Below are 12629 nucleotides of genomic sequence, written 5' to 3' on the forward strand. Positions count from 1 at the left end.
GCTCACAAAGAAAAACACAAAATTCTACGTGCCCCCGAGTTTCCAGTTTCTACAAAGAACCAAAATCTACACCCAATATCCATATCAGCCTACGGAATCGAACCGTAGACATACTCAAGATGCCGCTAATCCATTCTGACCTAGGAATTGACAGAATACGTAGAAAATGAAGATACCTATAATAAAACCTCATCTGATACACAACTCACAAGTACCACCACATGTGGTCTATAGAATCATGAAACATAGATGAATGAACACTACCACTACAAGTAAACGACACCACCATGAGCCACAGTCTTCGCACTGAGAAAATGATGTGGAAGTAGCGAGAAATTGAAACTATCCTAACTCCCCGTGTTAAGCCGTGCTCGCTGCTCCAACAACCTCATCGGCAATGTATCTTCCCCAAGCGCACAGTACCACTCTGGCGTCTGTGCCATGATATGATCCCGAAGAATCACTTAAAAATGATCCTGCTCCTCAGGAGGTGCAAATATCGGCCACATAAAAGTAGGGTTCGTAGCCCATATAGGAACGATATGTGCTCCTTCCCAGTCGATGATGCCAGTGGTTACTGTCGGATCGTCTGAGCGAACGATGATGTTATGTATCGAGAAATCCGGGTGATCTAAAGTGATCAGGGTTTTATCCATAGCGAGGTCGCTTGAACAGCTGATTTCATCAGTTGACCGAACATAGGTAGCTCTGGTGGGTAGGCCGATAGGATGTGGATGATGGCGGTAGTGCGAATCGCCTGTCTCCTCTTGCAGTAGCAGCTGGCCAATGTGCAGTGTTAATGAAGGGACTGCATTTATTAGGATACAGAATGGTATCTGGATTGGGGCCAATCTCAGTAGTAACCATGGGCCCGATAAAAAAGCATCTCTTGCTTGCATCTATGCTTCCAATTGCATTGAACCGTAGAGACAGCATGTTCTGGTATTGATCTCCCACAGCGAGAGATAGTTTATACTTCTGCTTATGGCTGAGGGATTCCCATATTGAGCTGGCGTTCTCCCCGTTGATCTAGGACATTATTAACACCGATCGTTGTTAACAGTGGAGGAAACGAACAAGCTCCATTATCATCCATGCTCCGCCTACTGCACCATCGATGTCCGTATCGTACGCCGACATGTCCAGTACAGGAATTGACATGTGTCTCTTCAGGTATCGTAACGTTGCTTCCTGATAATGCGAATTAGTACCTCGAAGTTCAGCGGCGCTCTAACAAACTTCAGAACGCATTTTTCTTCGTGTTGGGATACATGTCGCATTAACCCAGTGATGGGATACCCTGGTAATAAGAAGACCAATCTGGGCCATGGTTGCATGATACGTCTGGCAGGTAACGATGAAATGCTATTCAACTAAGCTTATTTCAGGAACAAGGGAGCATATGATAGGTGCATGAAGCAGTGTGAGAAGCGCAAAGAAAAAAACAAACAGAGTCATGAACTTTGCTGAAATGGATCGAGAGAAATACAAGTATCCCTGAGATGTTGTTGAGTTCGCTCCTGCAAAGCTTTAGTGTTAATGTCAGCCATGACATGCAACTCGGATTTGGAAATGGGTGGAAAAAAAAACTATAGAGGAGAGCTAGGGAAATCTGACAAGTGATGGCGAAGAGCTCAATACCCTTAAAAGATTTGTGATGGAGTACAATAAGCCACTTCGGCAAAGGCCGGACCAAACGTACCTTTACCTGATTTCACTGTGCACACAGCGCCTTCACTTCATTGCTTCGTGGAAGAATACGAGAATTGAATGCTTTAGCATTCTTCCAGTCTCGCTTCTCTCTTTCAGGTTCATGGCGGCCATCTGATCAACGATGACAGCGAGCATTACTGGGACTGCAAATAGGATGTTAACCTTGACCTCAGCGGAGTACAAGATCAACTTTAGGTACATAATGCTACTTTCAACATGGTGAATGCGTTGAACACATGTAGTCGATTACACAGGAGAGTGACAAAAGATTGATAGAGAAGACTCGATATTCATTTCAGGAAGATAATTCGCGGCACCACGAGAACAGACTCAAGTATCAAGTCCCCGATATGCTCTGAGTATAGCGAGGCTATGTCTATATGTGCTAGACATCAAATAGCAGCTATAAATTAAACCTCTTCTAGCTTAAAAGACCCCAATACCTCGGAGGAACAACGAGCTATTCGGTAAGCCATTTTCATATATCATCAAGGGGAGGGAGGGGAGGGGAGGAGGATGTGGCCAGGAAGATTGATTCACATGGTTTCGCCACAATAAATCACCGGCTCGAACTCAATGTTGACTGATAAAGCCACAATTAGGCCCCGATGTTTCAGCCCCAGAACGTATGGTCTAGCTTTTTCCCTGTTTCATAGAGAGACTCGTAGTTCAGACTGTAAAGTTGCCAAGAAATCAGAAGAAAATCAAATCGCATTCCCCCTACTCTTATCAATTCTCGGCGACAGCATTCGAGATTTGTGATACCTTAGCTAGCACCGGTGGCGAAGGCTACGCCGAAATGTCCGGGCGAGATTGTATGAATGTGATGTAATGACGCTCACATTCCTGAGCTGGAAGAGTAGTTGGCGATCGCTATATGGGTAGGAAATACACGATTTACCTTTTAGCATTATTTGGACCCTCCATTCCCGGTTCCCCGGTGACATCAACTATAACAAGGACGGCCTCGACATCGCTCCAATGTATATCTTGAATGAAGTGAGCCTCCAAAGACAACGGCTTCACTGCAAAGCACGTACCAGTCACAAGATGCTCCTTAGTACATGACATTTTCTTTGAACATATTCCGTCTGCAACGTTCCCCCAAGTCAAGTTATCGATGCTGTCAGAATGCTGACCTATCTAGAGATTTCTGAACACATACTACATCATTGAGGGCATTGAAGGTGCAGGGGACATTGATATGCTATATAGAGGATATGAATCTCGTCAGCGAATCTTCAGAATGCGAAGACAGACATCCAAACATAATCGATAATCAGTACACATCAAGCTTTCTCCACTTTCTCCACGGTTTGTAGCCCTCCGCCGGCGTCGCTTGCAAGTCTTCGATCGGTGAAGCTTCTACGGTACAAGGGCTTTGCAGCTGCCACCAAAACATCATGAGCCAAGTTCATGTATGGGTCATCCCAGCAGAAGAGGGGATTGCACAGAAGGAGAGGAGATGAAGATGTACGGAGGTGGATTGGGAAAGGGTCTGAGAAGTTGGCCGATCCCCAGTTCTCATCTCATTCGTCTCACCTCCGGAACATAATAGCCTCCTTGACCAGCACGATATATTGATTAGTATGAGGTCATGACATTCCATTCGTATACAGGAAAGGGATAGAAGGACTATCAAGCCCACAAAGAAGGACCGTACGAAGCCAAGAATCCATGTGAGAGTATGAAAAAAAAGCCAAGCCGGCCCTTTTACCGGTTTGATGTCAGCAAGAGTCGGAGTGATAATGGATCTTAGAGCAATCACATCACGATTGTAATCCACCCGTGGTACTACAATTATCACTGGCGTATCTCCCATAGCATATTTCAGGAAGGGCTTCCTCGCACAAAGAGTGTAAAAGAATGATTGTTTGTCACGACCCCTAATATCACTCATGGAGGCCGATATTCCTCACGTTTTGACACTGGTATATCTCCTGGTTGAGGCAATGGTATGTGGCAGCAGTGCACATTTCCTTTACATCAATTGTCTGACTATTCTCTGTTCAAGGAGGTGCCTTTGTCACTTCTGTCGACTCTCTGAGTGCTCTCCCAGACGCAATCAACAAATCCTTCTCTCGTCCCACTTAAATGATCATGTCAACCTATTCCTCTTTCTCCATGAAAAAGCTACAAAGTGGGTTTCTGTGCTATCCAGATCTACAGGCTAATCTAATCTCTAGTGATAGAGAGTTATCACTTCGACGGGCCCAACTCACCTCAATGTGATCTCGTGGTGCGTTGTTGCTATTGGCAATTCTGGTATCTGACTTACAACTCGCCGGTTTGGGTTAAGCATCGCTTCGTTCTAGGGAAAGGCGATCTTGTTCAAGTTCGCATTAAGGCTACTGGAAGCTTCTTGTTAATGTACAACATCCGAACGCCTTGTATCATTATCATTGTCGAGAGTCAATCACGATTATTTCCCCACTCGCTCCTGCAGCCACTTCACCAGTATCCACACATCTTTAGAGGCCACATACCATCCTACTGAGGACATGTTCCTCTGCATCCAGGCATCCAACACACGTATATTGCATACCTGTATTGTGGCGGAAATCCAACAGTAAACATTACGAGTATGGGCTGACATCCCTCTCTCTCTGTCAGTCCGTATCTGGGCCCGGTCTTGTCATTAGCCGTAGTCACGTACAATAGGTCATATTGAATCGTACATTGTCGAGCGGCCTTCAATACGACCATAGATACATGGAAAGTATGTTTCCTAGAACAGATAGCATAACAACACCATCAATGTTATAGATTGAGGTGTACCTGGTTCCCAGCTATATTGAGATTGGTAGATGAGGACGGATGTGTGTATCAAGAACGTTGCTGTCTGCAAACGAGAAATATTGCCTACCAGGGTTTTGTGTGCCAAAAGCCGTCGGGTAGGCAGGATTGTTCAGGAGTCCAGGAATATGCAGCTGTTCTGTATGACATCAGCGACTCTGCTCCCTTGCTCATTCCAGGTGTTCAGAATTTTCGAGAGCTGTTCATTGAGTATGAATAATGCATTGTCCCGCGAATTGTAGTACATGATATCAGGTTGAAAATCGCATGCACATTATCACACATTATCGCCCTATCTTGCCTGTCCTCTTTAAGGCATCTAAATAAGAACACACTCCGATTTTGAAGAGAAAACAAATAAATTAATCACTCTTCTTTTTTTCATAGAATTCATGAGTGAAGAAGGACAAGAATGGCTCAGCGTGGAAGGAGCCAACCACTTGTCACTCCCTGTCGGCATGTATGACACGAACTCAAAATTTCAAGACAAAAGTTGGAGGACATGCAAAATTTTATGTATGCACTAAGATACCTGAACATGGGAGCAGTTATGTTTTTCAACACGATGCTTCATGCCGATGTAATTTCGTGTGGTTCACCCTATATCGTTTGCTGAAGCCGTTACCATATCAGAGGATCCGTGACTCAAAGATGGCACTTTTAAAAAGAACCACAAACTAATGATGGCACTTTTAAAAAGAACCACAAACTAATGATGCCATTATATATTCATCTTTTGGGACCAAAGCAGCACCACAGTTTCTGATAACCGTGTTATACAAACGACGACAATATCCAGTGCAGAAACTGTTTCAATGTCATACCATCAGTGATTTCCTTGGCTCCTCCACGACAACCATTATAATATGACTCTATCTACCTCAATATCAATTTTAGTGATAAAAGACTGAAATGCGAATATTAAATATTTAAGAGAAACTAATAGAAAGGCAAGGGTTTATCGTTCACAAAATCCAGATTTACAAGGTTCTCAAGCTCTTCCTTGACTCCTTTTTCAACCGTAGAGTCATCCTCTTCAAAACAGGGCTGACATACCCCCCGTGTATTAGAGTGACAGGTGTCTGAATCTTTTACTGTGGCCTTTACCAGCATATGGCTTGCATGTCAGGGATTTCGTTATTGGGACATTATGCCGGTACCAACACCATTCGGATTCTACTTTGAAGTGTTGCAACACAGTACCCAGTAACCTGAGATGCCTACTTGATCAGAGAAAAATACAGGATGACGTGCCTATACCATGGCAACAGACGGAGTCGAACCGTGACCATGACTGCTCCTAGCTAAGTAATTGGTGTTAGATCTACCATTCTGTTTTTCGTAGACTCACCGCCTGATACGGAGATACATTCAAACATCGTTTACATGTTCTTAAATGAAGATGTCAGCAAGGGCCATGTCCCCACCCATATGTGAGAGAAATTTCGTACATAATTGACATCGGACTAATAATGGGTCTCAGAACTATTGTAATCTGCTTGTGGTACGATTATCACTGGTACCCCTCTCATAGCCTATTTGTGAATGAGCCTGCCTTCCATAGAGAGAGTAAAGAACGTGAAGTTGAGAATGGAGGAGGAGAGTCCCGAGAGAAGCGGATAAACTAGAACGGTTCACAGGGAAACGGTGCTAGATGCACGCGCATGGAAAGTAAATCAAATAGCTTACATCGCTTCTGTCGACTGTCTGAATGCCCTCGCGGATGGAGCCAACACTACTGGAGGGTCTCCACATATTCCCTCTTCCATCACTGATATCAACACGACCTTACATTACGATGAAGCCTACTACCATGAACAGCACATTTGCGCCTTACTTGGCGATGAAAGAGTGGGCATCTAGAACCTCAATATCGCGCTGAGGATGTTTAAGTTATGGATATCGACCATGCTCCTGCGTTTTCAAAGCTCGCCATTTAAACGAGCCAAGCAATGAGAAAGAGAAATTAGTCTCTTTGATCTTCGTAGGAGCAGCGACGAGAACCTTACAATGAAGCTGTTCTTGGCTGCATTTAAAAGCATAAAAGGTGTCTTAAAAGGTGGATACGCATTTCCGACACCCTTTCGCCAATTCTTTTCTACCGCAACGCGGTAGGGAATCATCGATGCTGGCATTTTGCCCGACTGCCTATGAAAGGCCCAGAATATGATTAGCCTGAATATTTCCGAGTGTGTCTGGATCGCATGGCATTCTTTTCATCACCGAATACCGAGCCTCATCCATATGCGAGCAACTTGGCTTAACACGGACTTGGGACTTCCACCGTGAAGCTCCTTTCCTACCGATTCATTTCTGAGTCGATATGTACTAGCTTGTAGTGCATCGGATGGCGTGCCCAAGAGAAGTGGTAGAGATTATATATAGGGTTAGTATTCACTAACCATACAGTACGATTTCTGTAGTTTATAGACACCAGACAACAAAGGCGGGGAATTTGAGAAGTACAAAAGTTTCCACTGATTTTATAGAACGGCCCTTCTCAGTATGAAACCAAGAACACCTTGAATGCTTCATACCCACTGTTGAGATTATGATCGCTGCAAAGCAATCTGGCTGTTGATATATTCAAAGTATGCGATCACTGTCAAATGAGTAAGAGCCTTAATGAGCCCCAAGCTGTAATAATTGACTTCAATACCCGAAATGCAGCAACGGCCAATCCATCTCTCATCTAGCGCAATAGATCGGAGTGAATTTCGTTCCATTCAAGTGTCTGTATCTATAGCAGCAAATTAAAATGCATCAAAAGGAGAAGACTTGTCACTGCCACAAATGTACCACGATCACAGACGCCACCCATGACTTAGATTAGGGAGAAAACCATCGAATGTCCTTTGAAGGAGTCGAAGAATGTATGAAAAAGTAAGTGTCCATATCAGAGAAGGATGTAGAAAGGACGGCCAGAGATCCGCGACAATATTGAAGTTTGACATCGAGACTCCGGAACAAGCCATTTGACGTGATGGTGATGGAAGAAATATTTGCAGAGCATTATAGCGTAGTTAGTGATTCTGTAACTGTTCTGACAAGGACAGCGAGCTTGCATTCCAAACACATCCAGACCACGCCATCAAATGAAGGGACTAGGATATCCTGATCCATTGTACCTATTCTCGTAGAAAGCAAACTAGAGAGATCAAAATTCTCCCATTGCCACACTGGTTCTGGGGAAACAGAGCATCATCATCGGTCTGTTTCATTAGGACAATTTAACAGTATAAGTTAGAGGTGACTGCGAACCAAGAATGAATGGGGAGCATTCTCAATAATCATAATATACCTTCATTTTGAAACATGGTTCGTGAGAAATGGAAGTTCTGGCCATCGTCATAGTGGTCGTCTTGCAGCCCGACACGAGGAACCAACATCTGGGCATTTGACGTTGCCTCAGGACCGCTGCTAAATTTTTTTTTCCCTGGATGCCATGTACGAAACATTTGGAACTCTGATAGCCAATTAGACCCTGCCTGGCCTCACAATTAACGCTGATAACGCACCCTCATTCCGCGACGGTGGCTTACCAGGGACATAGTCCATGGCCGAGTACGTATGTCCCTGACAGTCGGTGTGGCCTGGTTGCCTTGAGCGGTACCGTCCAGTCATAGTACTTCCCGGCAGTCGCACCTATATATCTGAATGAATTATGTTTGCGCCACTCGATCCGTAAAATCCGGAATGCTACAGATGGTGTCAGACTGGGTCAATCCGGCCAAAGTCTAGGCAAGGATAGCGTACGAACAGATCCAAGTGAGATGCTTCACACGGCACCGCATATGTATGTTATCGGTATCTGTCATCACTAATACCAGTGGTATTCCCCCTGGGTTGACCTATGACATTTAACAGATAGAAAGGACGTTCAGGGAAGCCAAAAGCTCCGCGTCTTCTATGTCTGTTGTCTCTGAGAGCTTCCTTTGTCATCCCGGCGAAGTACAAACGGAGGAGGACAAAAAGCGGATAACACTGACATGGGAGGCCGTAATTCTGGGTTCTGCTAATACCACGTGTCATCCTGGCCATGGAGACCGAGAGAGCGTACTTTATTGATCTCATCAGTTGTTTATCGTCTGCCACACTTTGTCCGTATTAGATTTCCCGGAAATCGCTGAGGGCAGAGCGAGGGGGATAATTCTAGCAATAATGTGACACGGAATAATTGCATGATATCCTTTTCTGCGAGACAAACATTCGATGCCAGAGCGTGTTTGATACAGAACGCCCAGGATCCTCGAAATTTACCCCATTGAAAGAAAGTACAAGAGGACGAGTCTGAATTCTAAAAGAAATACTGGTAGAAATGAAAGAACTTGCAAATTTGTCAAAAGATAGTCTACATGTCAAATATATTTGACAGGCAAGTTAATTGTCTTAACGGAGGCCGATGTAGCAAGACATTAAAATAGACGTGCCGATATGCCGTGATGGTCTGCGACAGAGTCCATTATTCGGAGCTCCTTCTCAATCCCCTTTATCGACGTTCACTTGGAAATAGGATACCGGCTCAGATACCGTCAGTCAGCTTTCTCTATGTTTTCCCTAACCCATCATATCCAGAAGACCATGAATGAATCGATCGGTTAGGCGCTCTTTGACGTTGTCTTATTATAAGTATGTTGATTGTATGGCCTGATACAGTCACGATGTGAAATTCCCTTTCAATGTAGTTGTCTGAAGAACCTTTTCTATTATATTCTGCCTTTGCCTTCCGTAGTTGGAGTCATTTCTAATTTTCTACCCACCCGCTCGAGCAAACCCGCAAGCACTATTTGATGTATATCCAAGTCGAGGCATACTCAGAACGTTCAGTATCTATGTTGATACACACCTCGTTCTGGTCACACCGGGTTTCCAGTATTGTTTTCAAGTATTAACGTTTTGGTCCGCAGTACAAGCCCCTTTTGTTTGTCAGGCACTCCGTTCATTGTCCAAGGCCTCCCATCCTGCCACTCCACACACAATTGTTTTGTCACCGTCATGAGGACCATCGTTATGAAATGCTGGTTTAATCTCAACCGTCGTTTCTTCATCATGTCAAACATCTACAGTCTAAGTCAGTCTTCGGTATGTGCGTATATTGGTGTCTGGGATTGGAACGTCGTTATGATGAGATAGAATGATTCGCAAGTCCAAGCGCCACTGCAAAATTATGGAGTACAGCAGACACTTCTCCCAAAGCCAGATTTACTCGGGAGTGGCATAACACCCCCGCTGAATAGAAAACCTGACAAGCCGACTCCTAGATGGTAACCTATGGACCATAACAACCAGTAAGACCGTCCTGTAATACAGCTGTGGCGTTGAAACTGACTGGGCTTAGGACCCACGGAACGTCATTCAGTTCATCACTCATGGCATGCACGCAAGCCTCTGATCCGTTTTCAAGGGTCCTATGCTCATCCCCTCAGCTTAGAATCACCCTTGCGTCCCAGATTGTATTTCCAAGAAATTCACGTCGAACCAACTCATGTATGTATGTCTCGAACAACCACCCGTACGTTCTCGTTTTATTTCCCTTCCATCCATTCTTAAAGCACCACCATCCAGAAAACGAGCTCTTGCAAAAGCATAAAAGCCTCTGGTCATGTCAAGTACACTTTCTTATCTTGATCCTTGATGGAGATGATGAACCGTATGGCAGACCAGCGGGTATCGCCCGCAATACATTCGTATCCCCTTGATCTGCGAACATCGTTCCGGGATGACGTTCTACGAGCTTGCCCATAGTGTCTCGGTGGGGTATCAGAATATAATTGTAGTAAAGTTCTTATCTTTTAATACAGTGTTCTTTGTAGAAGGCTTTCAGCTTTTAACGAGGCACTCGCGAGTAGATATAGAAAACGAGCTTTATTAGCAGGGCTGCAACATCGAAGTCCCGCCTTCCGTTAAACATCAAGATCTCCACCATAATACACGGGTCTGTGCTATCGTCAGGCGGACGACTTACATTAACACCCGGATCCCTCCCCAGTACACAAGCTTGCTCTGGACATACTTCGTTGCGCCATCTGGATTTACTTGAATTTGAGAACTACTGGAGTCGGGAGACACGATGGGTCAGGTGCTATCACTGCTAGCATCATATGAGCGTAGAGACCTTTTCTATCCAGAAAGAGGGAGACAAAGTGCTGGGCGGGTGAATGGTGGCTCATGCTGGAGTCTGGTCGAGATTCAAGGTGAATCTACTTGTACTCTGGCGGTAGGAGACCCGGAAGAAGATGGAGATATCATCCGCTACTCTGAGTTGATACTAATGCCAATCTAAGTCTAAACGGATGAAAATCGTACGAACAGACTCACTAAAGGAGAATATGGTCGTCACGAGTGGTCCCAGGGAACGTCGTTTTCGAACACATTTGAGAGTCCAGTCCTTGCGCAGCAATACAAAAAAGCAGAAGGTCGGCTATGATCTCAGCAAAGATACGTCCCAGAAATCCGTACATGGACCTTTTGTGAAGAAGAAAAGATCTGGGATCGAAATAAATGAAGAGATGGATAGCTTGTGTCTGCAATTAGTAGATCCGCGGTCGAACAAGGATTCGGATCGGGCCGGGGCTCGTCCTCCTTTTTTTCTGTATCAAAGACTTCAGGAGCCATATAATCACTGTCTCTTGATGTGTATTTGATGTATTTGTCCATTGTAGAAATTTTATTCTTCATATTAGTCCTTTGCAAGTAATGCTCTGTCATATTAATATAATCTCTTTTCGCATCAAGTTAATAGTTTCTTCGATAGACGTTAGCCCCATCTATTCTTGTTGCAAGAAATGGTGAGTCTTGCGGATTGGGTTTCTATGATTTAAACTTATCAGGTGCAACATGAATGCCAAAAGGTGTTTCAGGTATAACTCATCGTGGTCGGATTCATTATGTTCAAAGACGGCTAGTAATATCCGTTTCCAACGTCCGGTTAGTCATGGTCCATCCTCTTATTGATCTCTTTCTCTGGTTATTCAATTACAAGGTTCTCTCTGAGTTGTTCACATAGCCCTGTGGCCACCATTATTGTATTAGTGTTTCATTTTTTAAATAGACGTACGTTAATCCCTTATTGATGGAGCCGCATTTCGATCATGTGTTTTCTTCCTTCCATACTGTGATCGTGTCGTGGTTCGAAAACAAAAAAAGGTGGAATACACCGACATACTTTTGGTTCCTGTCTTGTACACTGTAACCGACCTGGCCATATTCATTCATTCTATGCATAGGCCGTTTCCATGACAGGCATAGCTTCCTTATCATGGACCACGACCACCGAGTCTGTTTTAACTGCCTAACCAAACCAGTATCTACTTTCAATTACGGAATAGTTTTCACATTGAATCTCCCGCGAGGTTAGTCTTCTCGAAACGGATCTGGGCATTGCAGTCATATATCCAGGGAACCATTCAATTCCAACACTACCGCGAAGGCCGATTGTCATTCCTCAATCTGATCTCGTCGTTATCTATAGGAGCCACTAACGTGATAACACAGGCTGTTATCGATGGATATTCCCATATACTCCTAATCCAGGATAAACCTTCAGCCCCAGAACTGCTATTCCGTAGTTTTGTACCGATTCTCTCATAGATACCGAGAAGTTTCCGAGGTATTTTTCTTACCTTATAGTCGTGCTATGTGGAGAACTGACGGAGAGATTAGTTATTCAATATGTTCACCAAGTCCATCCATATACTCTGAGCAAGACACCTACCGAATATTCTCTGACCATGCCGAACATCAATTGAGGACCAGGGCGTTGGTGAGGGCGCGACTGGCTGCTGATAGATGGACAATCCAAAGCGCCACAGAGAATCGCCGTTGAATCCGAAACGCGCTCTACAGTTTTCTTCATGGTCCTTAATGACACTTACGGTCCGGGGCGCATAGTCGTGTCTTTTCAATTCACCGTTTTTGACATGAAGACTGAGATAACCATGTTCTGCCGCTGGTCTGATCATGGGGACATGATTCATGGAGATGGATATAGGGGCTATTCGTGATATGCCTCGGATTGATATTAAACGTTATCTAGACCTGGTTTTGTAAATGTATTCAATGCGCCAATTTGACGACACCCTTTGATCATCTGTCATGACCCTTTGAATTGCTAACGCTAT

General features: G+C 44.4%; 1 protein-coding gene across 1 annotated transcript; it reads right to left on the minus strand.

The window, feature by feature from the left end:
- Window positions 1-464: 464 nt before the first annotated feature.
- On the minus strand, window positions 465-1329 carry BT62DRAFT_923163 (uncharacterized protein; the record flags this gene model as incomplete). Its single annotated transcript, XM_043184475.1, has 4 exons — window positions 465-779; window positions 865-1029; window positions 1078-1191; window positions 1240-1329. The coding sequence occupies 4 exons, from the start codon at window positions 1327-1329 to the stop codon at window positions 465-467; spliced, it is 684 nt and encodes a 227-aa protein (XP_043035259.1).
- Window positions 1330-12629: the final 11300 nt, after the last annotated feature.

The sequence above is a fragment of the Guyanagaster necrorhizus genome, assembly GCF_019112545.1.
Source record: "Guyanagaster necrorhizus MCA 3950 unplaced genomic scaffold BT62scaffold_35, whole genome shotgun sequence".
Lineage (NCBI taxonomy): Eukaryota > Fungi > Basidiomycota > Agaricomycetes > Agaricales > Physalacriaceae > Guyanagaster > Guyanagaster necrorhizus.